This window comes from Xenia sp. Carnegie-2017, unplaced genomic scaffold, assembly GCF_021976095.1.
Source record: "Xenia sp. Carnegie-2017 unplaced genomic scaffold, XeniaSp_v1 HiC_scaffold_20, whole genome shotgun sequence".
In the NCBI taxonomy this organism is placed as follows: Eukaryota; Metazoa; Cnidaria; class Anthozoa; order Malacalcyonacea; family Xeniidae; genus Xenia; species Xenia sp. Carnegie-2017.
The window spans coordinates 1214648-1231422 of NW_025813483.1; the positions used below are offsets into that span (position 1 = coordinate 1214648).

Here is a 16775-nt window from a genome sequence, read left to right on the forward strand (position 1 = left end):
TATATCGTGATATTATTAATATATCGTGATATATATCGTGATATTACTAATATCAATACAGTTCTTTAGATATGAGGATTTGAACCTTACAGAATGACAATATTTCTTGTTCATTGAAACAAAATTTGTTGAAAACTGTTCACACCAACTGTCTATTTACCAACTGTCTATTTACTCCGTATTGAATAAAAAGAGGTTTCATTCGACAAAGCATTTTTTTGCTGTAAGATATGCAGAACGCGTGTATCGTATTTTACTCGTTTGTGCGCTGAATCTAATTGAATTTTTTACCTTTTTCGTCAACGAAAACGCATGCAATTGGCTAATAATCTAAAACTTTACTACACAAAGATGGCAGGATGGCACGAGGTTTTAATAAATCTGATGTGAGAAATACAATTTGTCGACACTCGCAAGTATTTTATGAGTCTGTTTTCTTTGTTCGGTTCTCGTAACTCTTTAATCAAATTGTTAAATTATCCCAGTCGATCACGTCGTTTATTAATTGGGTGAATCTAGTATATTGCTAAATGCTTGCTTTCAACTTCAGAAGGAGTATCTTTTTGCCAGAAGAAGACACCTTTTCTTTTTTGCTAGTTTTGTCACTGCAAAGGCTACTACATAGGCACATCCAACAATAATACCGTTTACGTTTAAGCCGATCTTTGTAAACATGCTTGCAATTTTACGTCGTGTCTGGCATGTATTTCGTGCACGAATCTTCGTTTGGTTTTCGTTTTCGTGAATATAGACGATAGTGTGGCCTGGGCTTAAATCTCTAAAATTTACAGAGCACCGCGCTCAAACGATTTATATATTACATATTTCTTTTTCTCACTTGCGTATAAAGTCTATCTAGCGACAGTTGGTTATTCTGTATTTTTCGAGTCGACGAGGAGCTTTGTTGTGAATTTGACCGAGTTTACCACGTGGGTTGGTGTTCGATGGTTTTTGTTAAAAGATGCACATCCTTATAAGCATGTTATTTATAAACGTACATTCGATTCCTATGAATCGAATCGTGTTTTAATAGAAGGCACGTTTCGTCGCGATGTAATAAACGCCTATCATTCCCTTTCCATATACGTATCATCTCGAATGATTGTTTGGGGACGAGACAAACCTACTTAACTGCAAGTGATGAAACAGTTACTGATGTTGAAACTATCAGAATTCAGAGTTAGTAGCCATGCTTAACTCTCGATGTTGATTAAACTGAATTCATGGTTATCGACTCAAAACTAATGCTAAATAGAAGAAAAGTCTCTAAATTTAACATTAAAGTCGATAAAAAATATTACACAGGTTTCAGAAAGTAAAACATTAGCTTTAAATGTTGACCAAAATTTATCCTGGAAAAGACCTTCTGTGGAATAATAGTGGAATAACATAGAATTTCATACCAGGTATACTACGTATCATACAATTGAGAAACGTGAGCGTTTTTACAAAAAGATGATTTGGCCTAAGTTACTAACTTTTCCTACTTTACAATTCACGTATTAATTTAGCTGCAGTCGAGTTCCTTACCTGTCACATCTTCGTTAAGAATTTGACAGATTCTTTTTATCAGACAACCACAAAGGAAAATAGGTCTACTGCAAGTTATTTCCATAGTTTATTGCAATCGAAAGCTGCGACGAAACTTTTACCACCACAATCAACACCCCACACTAAAATTAACGTGTTTATGTTTTGCGTGCGCGATAAGACACGCATGTAAGAGACACGCGTGTCATATATTCACCCAAGGCTTAGATGTTATGGTTAGAATTTATTTTTTTGTTTTACCAAACATGGAACTGTTACTGTATCATTTATCAGCGCATATTTTTTATTTGCATATTTTCTAGAAGCTGGTAATTTACCATTTAATAAAATTTGTTTGTATTTAGTTATTAGGATAATGACTAAGCATTTGAAATGCGTTATGTTTTGCGTGGGCCATGACACAAAGGAATGAGCTACATTTTGTACATACATAAAAGATAAAAGTTTCTCCGGATTTTAAATGATTTTTATTGAGCTTTCGACTCGTTGCTTCGAGCCTTCATCAGAATGAGGATATTTATTTACACGTGCTTTTAGCTTGGAGACGTTTAGAGATTCACCAAACATAAAGACAAAACAACAATTCATGACACAACTGACGCGATCTACATGATACCATGTAAAGACTGTTCAAAGAAATACATAGGACAAACATCTAAGAAAATTGAAACAAGACTCACAGAACACAAAAACGCCATAAAACGACGAGATCTGAACTCACTACCGGCAGAACATACCCACGGAAACAACCACACATTCGACTGGACAGAAACTAAACGACTCGGACGCGCACAGACTAAACACGCACGCGAATTTAAAGAAGCTTGGTACAGTGAAGACAACGACACAATAAACAGACATATCGACATACCCATCATATACTCACAACTAAAGAAAAAGGACAAAAAAACTACAAACAACACCAAAACTAAAACACTACACTCTAATATTATTAACACCAATCATATTAAAGGCTGAAACACACTGGGCAGTCGCTTCAGTCGCGCGTCCAAAGCGAATTGATGCGCACGCGGCAGTCGCTTGAACGCTAGGAACACACATGCAGCGACCATCGCGACTTTTACCGTGGCGTCTATTGAACATGGCGGTGATTTTAGTTTGTTACAGACACAGATATCACTTAAACTTTTTATTTTGGCCTTTATTATAGCTACTAATATATGAATATTTACTCAGTACAGACTACTATGTGGAGAAAAGAGAACAAGCCAGTTAAAACACGCCAATATGATCATAGTCCATTACGCGTATATTGTGGATAATCTTATTCTGTGCACTTAGGTTGTGCATTAGGGTTCCAGTTTGTAGCTCCTATTGTCCCTATTTGATAAGTTATATAAAAACTGAAAGATTCCAGTGTGAATTCACTATATATTGCCTTCGTTTTCCAAGGTATAATCAATAAATTCCGTATGATGCTTATGACAGGGAATATGATATGCATTTAGGAAGTTAAAATGTATCTATTGGCCAATCAGTGTAAAGCGACTGAAGCGACCAAAGTCAAAAGTTCAACATGTTGAACTTTCAAAGCGACTAGCTGACGCGACTACGCTACTAGCTTAGTAACCACGCAAAGTGGTAGTTTTAGACGCGCGACTAAAGCGACTGCCTAGTGTGTTTCAGCCTTAACAATATACACCAAAACCCATGGCAACGCATTTCTCCCCATCCAATCACATTAATCCACCCACTAATCCAATTAGACGCTCTAAACGTCTCCAAGCTAAAAGCACGTGTAAATAAATATCCTCATTTTGATGAAGGCTCGAAGCAACGAGTCGAAAGCTCAATAAAAATCATTTAAAATCCGGAGAAACGTTTATCTTTTATGTATTCAATGCCTGGATTACAAATTTTCAAACTTATGTTTGTACATGTAGATCGTCCAGGTTAGTAGAGTCTCGAGAAGGATTGCTTTTGTTGTTGTTGACTGACGTTTCGACAACCTTAGCGGTAGTCATCTTCAGAGTCAAATGAGGACGATCTACATTTACAAACCATTCCCGGGTTCAAACCGTTTACTTTATTACGATCATGCGTTATATGTTTTGCGTGGGTGATTACGTTTTGAGAATGAGACAGTAATTCTCATTCTCAAAACTTTGAGAATGAGACAGAATGAGACGTAATCACCCATGTTTTGCGTGGGTGATTACGTTTTGAGAATGAGACAAACAATTTCTTTGTTTAGGACATGCCAAGTAAAATTACTTTAGCAACTTAAGGACAATATCAATATATAATTTTTTGTGATATTACTAATATCAATACAGTTCTTTAGATATGAGGATTTAAACCTTACAGAATGACAATATTTCTTGTTCATTGAAACAAAATTTGTTGAAAACTGTTCACACCAACTGTTTATTTACCAACTGTCTATTTACTCCGTATTAAATAAAAAGTGGTTTCATTCGATAAAGCATTTTTTTGCTGTAAGATACGCAGAACGCGTGTATCGTATTTTACTCGTTTGTGAGCTGAATCTAAAACCTAGGCCACACTATTCTCCATATCAACGAAAATCTTGAACGAAAATTTCGTTTTCGTGCAGATTAGAAGAGTTGAATTTTTTACCTTTTTCGTTAACGAAAACGCATGGAATTGGCTAATAATCTAAAACTTTACTACACAAAGATGGCAGGATGGCACGAGGTGAATCCAGTATCTTGCTAAATGCTTGCTTTCAACTTCAGAAGGAGTATCTTTTTGCCAGAAGACACCTTTTTTTTTTTGCTTGTTTTGTCACTGCAAAGGCTACTACATAAGCACACCCAACAATAATTACCGTTTGCGTTTTAGCCGATCTTTGTAAACATGCGTGCAATTTTACGTCGTATCTGACATGTAAACTACATGTCAGTTCTCTCAAGTATCACATCATGGAAGATCAATATCAAGAGCAAGACCATTATTGACAGCAAGGTCGCTGCTGATTCGCACTAGGTTCAGACAACGCTGGAGAAGGAAAGAAGGAAAGAACTTTGATACAAAGAAAAAGATAAACGCATTAAGCTATGGAAATAACTTGTAGTACACATATTTTCGTTTGTGGTTGTCTGATAAAAACAATCTGCCAAATTCTTACCGAAGATGTGACAGGTAAGGTCATCGGGTGTGTTATAAGGAACACGCGAAGAACAAATAAGTCCTTATTCATGCCTTAAACTTCTTTTTAGGCATGTATCGACAACGCTGGCAGCTGGGAATCGTAAGGCAATTGGAGGATCAAAATGCTGGTGTCCCAATGGATTTTGGTGTCGACCAGTGGAACGAAGACTGGAAGAAAACAGTCGCTCTTCCAACAACACCAAGTTTTTACTGTCTTGAGGAGATTCATATATTTGCCTTAGCTAATATTCTTCGAAGACCAATTCTGGTAATATGTGCCAATTTTTATCGTGGTGACTATGATGACCAAATTGCTGGTGTAAACCTTGGTGGCATATACTTACCACTGTTGTCTGACTCTGTGGATTGTATCAAAACTCCTCTTTTGATTCGCTACCACCATGGACACTTTACAGAACTTGTGATGGCAGAAAATAATGAGAGAGTTTCATTAAGGAAATATGATGGTCAGCCTATGAAAGTCCGTTGTTTGTTACCTGAGGAAAGGAATTTCTCAGACCGATTACTGCGGGAATACTTGAATTGTTTAAAGTTGAATTACACTGATGAAAATCGGTGTATAACGGAAATACTTGTAGCTAAAATGCAAGCCTGTGATACTTGTGGCTAAAATACCATGTGGAAAGCCTTGCATGGACTCTGTTAATTCTAACGATATAAAATATACAAGACATTCAAAAATAAATTTCGACTGCCTTTGTATACTCTTAAGATTTTCAAATACACAGTAATTCTGTACGTTGAGAAAGTTAAAATAATGCAACGCGTTTGTTACTATATATGCCAATTTGTATGATTACGTTAATGTATGATGATAATATTCTTTGATTTGAATGCGAGAAAGATGAATTGTGTAAAATCAGTCAAAAGACTAAGATCTTTGTCTTTCTCTACTGTCTGTACACTCTCTCTCAAATTGCATATAGTTGTAAAAAATAACGTGCTCACGTTTATGATGATATTACAAATTTACGAACTATTGAATCTGTCAATTATTTGTTCTTCGCGTGTTCCTGATCACAAACCCGAGTTCCTTACCTATCACATCTAAGAATTTGACAGATTGTTTTTATCAGACAAGCACAAGCGAAAATAAGTGTGCTACAAATTATTTCCATAGTTTAATGCGTTTATCTTTTTCTTTCTATCAAAGTTCTTCTCTTCTACATCGTTGGGGTCTGAACCTAGTGCAAACCAGCAAGTGGATCTTGGCGAGGACGTTTTTGTTATTACTATTGGTTTCTTTGTATTAACTCATAAAGATCTTTGTATTCATAATTTCCAACGTCATTAATACATCAATTTATTTACTTATATTAGCTGTGTAGTCATCGATGTTGAGATGATTTGAGATGATGTTGAGATGATGAGATGTTGTTGAGATGATTTGAGATGATGTTGAGATGATGAGATGTTGTTGAGATGATGAGATGTTGTTGAGATGTTGAGATGATGTTGAGATGTTAAGATGATGAAAAGAATTCTGTTTTTATATTGCCCAAAAGTGTTTCGGTAAACAAAAATTTTTCCATTGCACAATAATTAAGTCAATGAAGAATATTCTTGCACAAAAACGTTGCCATCTTTTATTCGACATTTCAGTTGTAAAATCAAGTCACGCAAGCAAGCTAAATCAAATTATCATTGTTGAAACTTACAAAAAGACGTGCGGCAGAACTGTCTTATTAAATGTTTCCTGACGATGTATGTTTGAGGAAATGGTTCCTGACGGAAATGGAACACGGACACGTGCATTCCACCAGGAAATAAGGCAATATCATCGCAGAATAAAGTCGCAGAGATTGCTGAATTATTTGGTACAAGTAAACGAACAAGTAATGAGACAAACAATTTCTTTGTTTAGGACATGCCAATTAAAATTACTTTAGCAACTTAAGGACAATATCAATATATAATTTTTTGTGATATTACTAATATCAATACAGTTCTTTAGATATGAGGATTTAAACCTTACAGAATGACAATATTTCTTGTTCATTGAAACAAAATTTGTTGAAAACTGTTCACACCAACTGTCTATTTACCAACTGTCTATTTACTCCGTATTAAATAAAAAGTGGTTTCATTCGACAAAGCATTTTTTTGCTGTAAGATACGCAGAACGCGTGTATCGTATTTTACTCGTTTGTGCGCTGAATCTAAAGCCTAGGCCACACTATCCTCCATATCAACGAAAATCTTCGTTTTCGTGCAAATTAGAAGAGTTGAATTTTTTACTTTTTCGTTAACGAAAACGCATGCAATTGGCTAATAATCTAAAACTTTACTACACAAAGATGGCAGGATGGCACGAGGTGAATCTAGTATCTTGCTAAATGCTTGCTTTCAACTTCAGAAGGAGTACCTTTTTGCCAGAAGACACCTTTTCTTTTTTGCTTGTTTTGTCACTGCAAAGGCTACTACATAAGCACATCCAACAATAATTACCGTTTGCGTTTTAGCCGATCTTTGTAAACATGCGTGCAATTTTACGTCGTATCTGGCATGTACTTCGTGCACGAATTTTCGTTTTGTTTTCGTTTTCGTGAATATAGACGATAGTGTGGCCTGGGCTTAAATCTCTAAAATTTACAGAACACCGCGCTCAAACGATTTATATATTGCATATTTCTTTTTGTCACTTGCGTATAAAGTCTATCAAGCGACAGTTGGCTCTTCTGTATTTCTCGAGTCGACGAGGAACTTTGTTGTGAATGTGACCGAGTTTACAACGTAGTTTGATTCGATGGTTGATGCACATGCTATTAATAAACATGTTATTTATAAACGTACATTCTATTCGTATGAATCGAATCGTGTTTTAATAGAAGGCACTTTTTGTCGCGATGTAATAAACGCCTATCATTCCCTTTCCATATACGTATCATCTCGAATGGTTGTTTGGGGACGAGACAAACCTACTTAACTGCAAGTGATGAAACAGTTACTGATGTCGAAACTATCATGAATTCAGAGTTAGTAACCATGCTTAACTCTCGATGTTGATAAAACTGAATTCATGGTAATCGACTCAAAACTAATGCTAAATAGAAGAAAAGTCTCTAAATTTAACATTAAAGTCGATAAAAAATATAACACAGGTTTCAGAAAGTAAAACATTAGCTTTAAATGTTGACCAAAATTTATCCTGGAAAAGACCTTCTGTGGAATAATAGTGGAATAACATAGAATTTCATACCAGGTATACTACGTATTATACAATTGAGAAACGTGAGCGTTTTTACAAAAAGATGATTTGGCCTAAGTTACTTAAGGCTGAAACACACTAGGCAGTCGCTTTAGTCGCGCGTCTAAAACTACCGCTTTGCGTGGTTACTAAGCTAATAGCGTAGTCGCGTCAGCTAGTCGCTTTGAAAGTTCAACATGTTGAACTTTTGACTTTGGTCGCTTCAGTCGCTTTACACTGATTGGCCAATAGATACATTTTAACTTGCTAAATGCATATCATATTTCCTGTCATAAGCATCATAACGAAATTTATAGATTATACCTTGGAAAACGAAGGCAATATATAGTGAATTCACACTGGAATCTTTTAGTTTTTATATGACTTATCAAATAGGGACAATAGGAGCTACAAACTGAAACACATTAACCTAAATACACAGAATAAGACTCTCCACGACATACACGTAATGGGCTATGATCATATTGGCGTGTTTTAACTGGCTTGTTCTCTTTTCTCCACATAGTAGTTTGTACTGAGTAAATATTCATATATTAGTAGCTATAATAAAGGCCAAAATAAAAAGTGTAAGTGATATCTGTGTCTGTAACAAACTAAAATCACCGCCATGTTCAATAGACGCCACGGTAAATGTCGCGATGGTCGCTGCATGTGTGTTTCTAGCGTTCAAGCGACTGACGCGTGCGCATCAATTCGCTTTGGACGCGCGACTGAAGCGACTGCCCAGTGTGTTTCAGCCTTTAAGGCTATCCGCCAATGAAACTCTCTTTTGTTGAGCATTTCATTCGAAGCAGTTTCATTCGGTTTGCGTGTTATTTCATTCGGAGTAATTTCTTTCCATATTAATCTCTAAATTTTTTCCATAGGTTAATGCAATCAAAAGCAGCGACGACACTTCTCCACAGAATAGATACATACAGAAGTGCCACTTCATGTCGGAAGCTTTGATGTTCGAGTCCCCTGTTTTGAGTTGGAATGAACCCTTGAACTACACTGATGAAAATAGGTGTATGACGGAAGAAAATACTTGTAGCAAAAACGCTGAATCATGTAAACGCGAATTGAGTTTCATTCTGGAATGATATTGTGATTAATGACGAAGCACGCATGTGCCATGGGTATTGTCTTCTGGCAAATTGAAGCTCGTATGTAAATAAAGAGGCTAAATGGGTTAAAATGAGTGCGAAGAAAAACAACAATTAGTTTCATGTAAACACGGATTGACATCACGTTTCGATCGGGATTGAAAGTCATTCCGGATTCATGTAAACACCCCCTAATATAGTTAGCATAATTAATGTTTGTATAAATAGTTAATATAAATAAGGTATGTATAATGACTACTTAAAAGGGAAGCTCGTGTACATAAGAGAGCATTTCTCAAGTAAAAACGCTTTTTTAGTCATCTTGGACTGAATAATATATTACACCTTGGAAGCTCACTAAAAATATTTTTTAAAGTTTTTGAATGTCTTGTATATTTTATATCGTTAATACAGCGTTCATTCAAGGCTATCCACATGTACACAGTGCTTATCTATTTTAGCCACAATATGACAGGCTTGCGTTTTCGCTACCAGTTCATATATTCCCGTAGTAATCGATCAGAGTAATTGCTTTCCTCTGGTAACAAACAACGGAGTATCATAGGCAGAACATCAAGTTTCATTAATGATACTCCTTCATTATTTTCTGTCAACACAAGCTCTGTAAATTTTCCTTGGTGGTAGCGAATCAAAAGAGGAGTTTTGATACAATCCACGGAGTCAGATAACAATGGTAAGTATATGCCACCAAGGTTTACACCAGAAATTGGTTCATCACAGTCACCACGATGAAAATTGTCACATATTACAAGAATGGGTCTTCGAAGAACATTAGCTAAGGCAAATATATGAATCCCCTCAAGAGAGTAAAAACTTGCTGTTGTTGCAAGAGCGACTGTTTTTTCCCAGTCTTCTCTCCATTGCTCAACACCAAAATCCATTGGCGTACCAGCATTTTGATCCTCCAACTGCCTTTCGATTTCCAACTGCCAGCGTTGTTGATACATGCCTAAAATGAAGTTTAAATGAATAAGGACTTATTTGTTCTTTGCGTGTTCCTGATCACACACCCGAGTTCCTTACCTGTAACATCTTTGATAAGAATTAGACGGATTGTTTTTATCAGACAACAAATAATTTCCATAGTTTAATTCGTTTATGTTTCAACAAAGTTTTTTCCTCTCCAGCGTTGTGAAATGATCTGTAAAGTCTTTTCGTTGGCAGGAAGTATCGCAATAAGCAATAAAGCAATTGCTATATGCAATTGCAATAAAGTAGTTTTCTGTGAAAATGCCAATTTCTTCAGCTTTGCCAAATGCTTATATTATATAAATGCCAATATTCTTCGTTGTTGTAACGAATCTGAGTCATGGCTTGTATACATGTCATTATACAGTTATGTAAAATGATGAAAAGGATTAAGCAATAAAGCAATTGCTAAAGTAGCTTTATTGCTTAATCCTTTCTGTGAAAATGCCAATGAGTTTATCTTAAAATTATGTGACGTTCCATTAACAGCTTTTGTTTTTGGCTTTTTAACATTGGTTTGCCATATTTGTTATCACTGAATACACTCAACTGCAATTTTCGTTTTACTCCTTCATTAAATCCTGCGAAATTAGAAAAAAGTATTCCTCTCAAATAAAAGGTCTTGAAATTGAAAATGCTGACGCTATGATAAGCTTGATTTCCACAACATTGCCAGTTCAAACATATGAGCAATTTTTCTAGCCTCTTGAAAAATTTCTTTTGCCGTCAATACAGATTTGCAATTATTCTGTTTGATAAAAAAAAACTTATAGCCAGTGAGTCTCATGTTGTGTATTAAGACCAGATGTAGTTTTTAAGAATCTGAACAAATTCATTATCAGTCTCTCAATCCAACAAAGTCGTCTTAAAATGAAATATGATGTCTGTGATTTGAGTAGTAAGGAAAACACAAAATCATCTTAGGGCCTGTTTATATGGAGCCGAGTTACCCGGCTGAGCGAGTTACTCGCTCAACCGGGTTTGACAAAGTGATCTATTTATATGGCACCGGGTAACTCGGCTAGTACTTCCGTTCATTTGTCTTAAATGAAGTTTGGTAGTGCTAACTTGGAGTAAAGGCGCGAGATTTTAAAAAGTCTCACAGTTTCGCAGCAAAAATGGAATGGGTGAATATAAAATTGAAAATTATGATATGTTTATGTTTATGAATAATAATGCTGCATGTAGAAGGCTTAGTACGCATGGGTACCAACAGAGCCAATTTTCTTGCCTCGCCGAGTTACCCGGCAAATGCGTTTATATGGAAAAATTCATCCCGCCTAGCCGGGTAACTCGCTTACACAAACCGAGTACCCGGCAAGGGGAGTTACTCGGATGTATAATATAGACGATTCACCGGGAAATGCATACATTTTATATAAGGGCCGATTTACCCGGCAAAGCGAGTTACTCGGATGTATAATATAAACGATTCACGGAAATGCATACATTTTATACAAGGGCCGATTTACCCGGCAAAGCGAGTTACTCGGATGTATAATATAAACGATTCACGGGAAATGCATACATTTTATATAAGGGCCGATTTACCCGGCAAAGCGAGTTACTCGGATGTATAATATAAACGATTCACGGGAAATGCATACATTTTATATAAGGGCCGATTTACCCGGCAAAGCGAGTAACTCGGATGTATAATATAAACGATTCACGGGAAATGCATACATTTTATATAAGGGCCGATTTACCCGGCTAGGCGAGTAACTCGCTCAGCCGGGTAACTCGGCTCCATATAAACAGGCCCTTAGGAAAAGACATACAGAAGTGGGTCATTACCATTACTAATATCATAGCTAGTTTCTTTAGCAAGTAAAATTTAGGAAACCAATGTGGGCCCCTAATTTTATTAATTATTACTGTTCTAGCACTTGATTATGGATGCTCCAGCTCAGAGCTATTAATTTAGTATTTACGATGTGATCATATTTTGTGAGATGATATGAAGAAAATATATAAGATATGAATAAGAAAAGATGGGAACTTTTATGAGGTTTGTCACATCCAATGTATACCAACATTTATATAAGTAAGTAAATACATTTAATTTAATAGCTACTTTATTAGTTACTAATATCGATACAATTCTGTTAAACAGCCACTATGCCAATATAATGGCAATACTTTTTTCGTGTTTATTGAAACAAAAATTTTTTTATTCTTTTTATTGCACAACATGTTTTCTGTCATGTTTCATATTATAAATGTCGATTGTTTATCGTCCCGGTTAGTAGAGTCTTGAGAATAACTGTCGGTGTGGATGTTGACCGACGTTTCGACAACCTTAGCGGTAGTCATCTTCAGAGTCAATTGCCGCTAAGGTTGTCAAAACGTCAGTTAACATCAACACCAACAGTTACAGTTCTTCTCAGGACTTTACTAACTTGGATGATTTACATCAACACCAACAGTAACGGATACTCCCTGACTCAAAACATTTATAAAAAAATCCTTGATTTTCTTCTGTTCCAAAACATTCACAGCCTTTGAGCTGGTGATGAAGATGCTGAAGCACTTTTCTCCACGAAAATTGACTAAAAAATAAAAACCCTCCTCTAGGTGGTATTGAAAAGTTGGCAAACAATTCCTTCACCTGATAACGAGGTTCATTCTCGTAATGAAACCTGTGCAAAGCATGGCTTGTTGCGTTATTTTCCTGTTCTTTTCATCTCGTTTTTTTTCTGCCTTGAGACTTCTTTTCCGACTTTAGTCTTAGAGTCTTTGCATAACATTGTGAACACAAGTTTTCATTCTCTGGAGTACCAAAGAACAGACATTTTTTAGTCAGACATCTTCTCTCGACCGTTTCCACTTTCCTTGAAATTGGCAAAATTTTCGCACAGTTTGGATGGGATACAACGTTAACTGAGCGCGTGGATGAACTTGCTTCAACAACATGAAATTTCTTTTCATCTTTCCTTCTACTGTTTGTTGTTTTTCTAGTTGTATTGTCTTGCACAGTGGATGTGGATTGTCCGACATCTTTTTTTGCTGAAGAACGATAATTTAGAAATTTCTCTCCATACCAATCATAACACAGGCCGCGAAGGTCATCATTTCCTTTGTTCACACAGTTATTGTAACATCTATCATTAGGTGACGCTGAAGGAGTTGCCGTCTTTGTTCCCTCGTGTAGTAAAGATTTAAATATTGTGTAACAGGTAGAACATAAGTCTTCACAATCTGGGTTGGCGGTATAACCACAGCCAAGAGAAGTACAAATACGTGTGTTGTCTGTGTTTCTACATTGATGACAATAGTTGCTATTGATACTGGCAATGTTTCTGCAGTTAATCTTGGCACATGGTTTCTGCTCTTTACTATTTTTAAAATGGCCTTCATGTTTTGTTGAATATGATGTGATTGTCCTTTGGTCATTAAGTGATAGCTGATTCAATGTCAATGTTTCCAAATGTATATCTTCCATTGATTTAAAATATCTTTTTAACATTCCATAAACATGTGGATTTTGTTCACAACCTTTTATTTCAGCGACGAGTATTTTCATTTCACACTCATTGTCAAATGTGTAATGTAACTTTAAACAGTTTAAATATTCCCATTTTAGACGATCAGAGTAATTTCTTTCCTCTGGTAACAAACAACGGAGTTTCATAGGCTGGCCATTATGTTTCATTAATGGTACTCCCATCACCATTTTGTGATCGGCCAATGTATGCCCTCTCTTATTATTTTCTCCCATCACAAGTGCTGTAAAATGTCCATGGTGATAGCCAATCAAAAGAGGAGTTTTTATACAATCCACGGAGTCTGACAACAGTGGTAAGTATATGCCACCAAGGTTTACACCAGCACCACGATGAGAATCGTCACATATCACCAGAATTGGTCTTCGCAGAATATTAGCTAAGGCAAATATATGAATCTCTTCAAGAGAATAAAAACTATGGTTTTGGGTTGATTTTGCTATTGATGCAAGAGCAACAGTTTTCTTCCAGTCTTCATACAATTGCTCTATACCAAAATCCATTGGTATACCAGAATTTTGATCCTCCAACTGCCTTTTCACTTCTGACTGCCAGCGTTTCTGATACATGCCTAAATTGAAGTTTAAATGACTAAGATATAGAGATTACTTCATAGTTATTAAGCGCGCATGGTTTTTCTAGTTGTTTCATTTAACAGAGAATTTATGTAAAATGTCAAACCATGGGAACGAGTTCCCTAAAGAACCAACTATGATGTAATTACTTGTTTATTTTAAGCACTATTTTTTCACTCAATGAAACATTTTAATGAATTATTATTCTTAGATCACACACTATAGCTGCATTTACACTATCACGACATCTTCATTTGCTTTAAAGGGGTAACTGTACAGAATAAAAGTTTATTAAGTTGATAAATTTAGTCTATTTGATTGTGTTTCTGACGTTAAACAAATTCACTGCCTTTTAGTACAAAAGAAATTTAACCTGCTACGATAGTAATCCGGTACAGTGTAAACGGAGCCTTATAGAATATATATTCTAATTATTTCTTTTGTGAATCGTTCATTTCATTGTGAATAAGATAGATAGCTCAATATATGAAATCATCATGTTCTTCTGGTTTATTTCTGAAGAAAGCTGCAGTATTTGGCCGAAAATTTGATAAAATATTTTTAAAAATAGTTTAAATCAAAAAAATGTAAGGTAGTAGAAAGAAGTTAAGTATAAAGAAGTTAGAAAAGAGTTTTGTAAACTAATTTCTTACTGGATGAATAAAAAACAAACGCTCCTTGTTTTTTAACACTTCGTTGTCAAGACAACGCGGGTGCGTTGCTACGAGCATCTGTCATCAAAACAGAGTTTCCGTTCAAATTGATATAATTCGTACTGCTAACTAATTTTTAATAGTGAATTTTCACCGTTTTATAAAAACAGCATCATCAAATCCGTGAGTAAAGTTTTCAAACCTGTTTGGTCTTCAATCAGAACTTGATAAACAGTTTTTCTCAGCGTTAATCTTCGGTCATGAATACCCCAAGTGAAGCTGCATGCATCAAAGAATTTCCATCGCTTAAAGTGTTTATAGGAATAAACTTCGGTAGAATTTTACACCAGTTGAGAGAGCTGTTGTTTTCCAACTTATTTTCAAGAGCAATGCTTACTAAGGTTGCGTACAGAAAATCTTGAAAATCTCTATTGAAACAAGAAAGATTCGGGAACAAAAAAGTGTATCGCGATGATGTCAATAAGAATCGATGATTTCCCTGATCTGCCGGGATAGTGACATCCCCATCAATTGAGTCACGAATAATTTCCGAAGTTGCAACATCTATTGAAGAAATACTTCTTTGCAGTTCCATAACGACTCGGGTTCCTGTTATGAAAATCGTATAACATATTTTAAAATTTGCAATTTAAAGTGTATTTAAAAGAACTGTTTGCATAATTGCATTTATAGTGAATATGGATTGGATTGTCATTAATATTGTAGTGGTCGCTGTTGATAGTAATGTGTTGTGGTGGCTGGGTTTTTTTTCTGAAAAGGTGGTTGTAATGTAAAAATTTGTTGCATTTGTTAAGTTCTTGGAAATGTGTAAGCCAACTTATAACGCTGGCCATCATAGTCTAAACACCATACAATGAACGAGAAGGCATATTTAACACTAAAAAAATTATATTATAATAACTAAAGTATATGTTAAATTTTAAATTCCATGGAAGATTAGTACAGATTCTCGATCGCAACTGTTCAGCAAACCGTCCTAAATTCTCGTATTACCTATACACATAATTAAAAACAGGGACGTTCAGAGAAGGGGGCAAATTGCCTCCGACACAGGCAGAGCCAAACAAAGAGATCGAGGGCAATGAAAAACTGTAATGTGTCCGAATATTCGTGGAACACGAAGGGCTCCAAAGTTCGATTGTGCTTCGGGCCCATGATTATACTGTAGAATACTCCATTGAATATCCAATACATTGCTTCAATGTAGTGCTCTATAAAATATTTTTGTAAGGGCTGTCACATATGTTTTTACGCATAAGAAAATTTGTGACAGCTAGACAACTGTAATGGACGCTTAAAAGTACAAATGTAGTACACCTTTGACAAACTTACGTCTGTGATTTTTTGTTTATTTGCGTCGTACAGAAGAACAAAATTGTCTTATGAAAAGGTATGCCAAATTTGAGTGAATCACTACTAACTGAAGTTACTTCTCTTGTACCGTAAAATTCAGGAAACCAGCTTTGTCTATCATTGTTTAATTCACGAAAATGCACTAGCACCCTTGATTATTGAACATTATCATAAATTGAGTATTTGTAATCGCTTTTAACATGATATTCGAAGAATAAATTATCAGTTAAGTGCAGAAATTTTATAAACGAGAAAAGACGTCGTTATTATGAGGCTATAGCCACACGTACGAAGTGCATATCTACATATATAAGGAAGCGAATATATTACTTTATTACTAATATCAAGACAGTTCTTTAGATATGAGGATTTAAACCTTATAGAATGACAATATTTCTTGTTCATTGAAACAAAATTTGTTGAAAACTGTTCACACCAACTGTCTATTCTAAGAAAAGCATTTCTTTCTTGTTTAAACATTTATGACAAAGACCCTGATCTTCTTCTGTACCAAAACATCCACAACCTTTAGTTACACATGGTATTAACTTTGATGGTCGCCTTTATACTGGTGACGAAGGTGCTGAAACACTTTGTCTCTCAACAATTATCTAAAATATAAACAATTCTTCTATACATGAGGTTGCAAATGTGATAAAAGATTTTTGGCAAAAATG

The 16775-nt window shown here is 35.5% G+C and overlaps 2 protein-coding genes across 2 annotated transcripts; both read right to left on the reverse strand.

Annotated features, from left to right (window-relative positions):
* Window positions 1–9488: 9488 nt before the first annotated feature.
* LOC124443375 (ubiquitin thioesterase zranb1-B-like) lies at window positions 9489–10105 on the reverse strand. Its single transcript, XM_046993865.1, has 2 exons — window positions 10045–10105; window positions 9489–9970 (listed from the first exon to the last, which is right to left on the reverse strand). The coding sequence occupies exons 1-2, from the start codon at window positions 10103–10105 to the stop codon at window positions 9489–9491; spliced, it is 543 nt and encodes a 180-aa protein (XP_046849821.1).
* A 2568-nt stretch (window positions 10106–12673) lies between these two features.
* Window positions 12674–14065, reverse strand: LOC124443398 (tumor necrosis factor alpha-induced protein 3-like). The gene has a single exon (XM_046993883.1). It carries the CDS (start codon window positions 14063–14065, stop codon window positions 12674–12676), a length of 1392 nt encoding a protein of 463 aa, XP_046849839.1.
* Between the last annotated feature and the right edge of the window lie 2710 nt (window positions 14066–16775).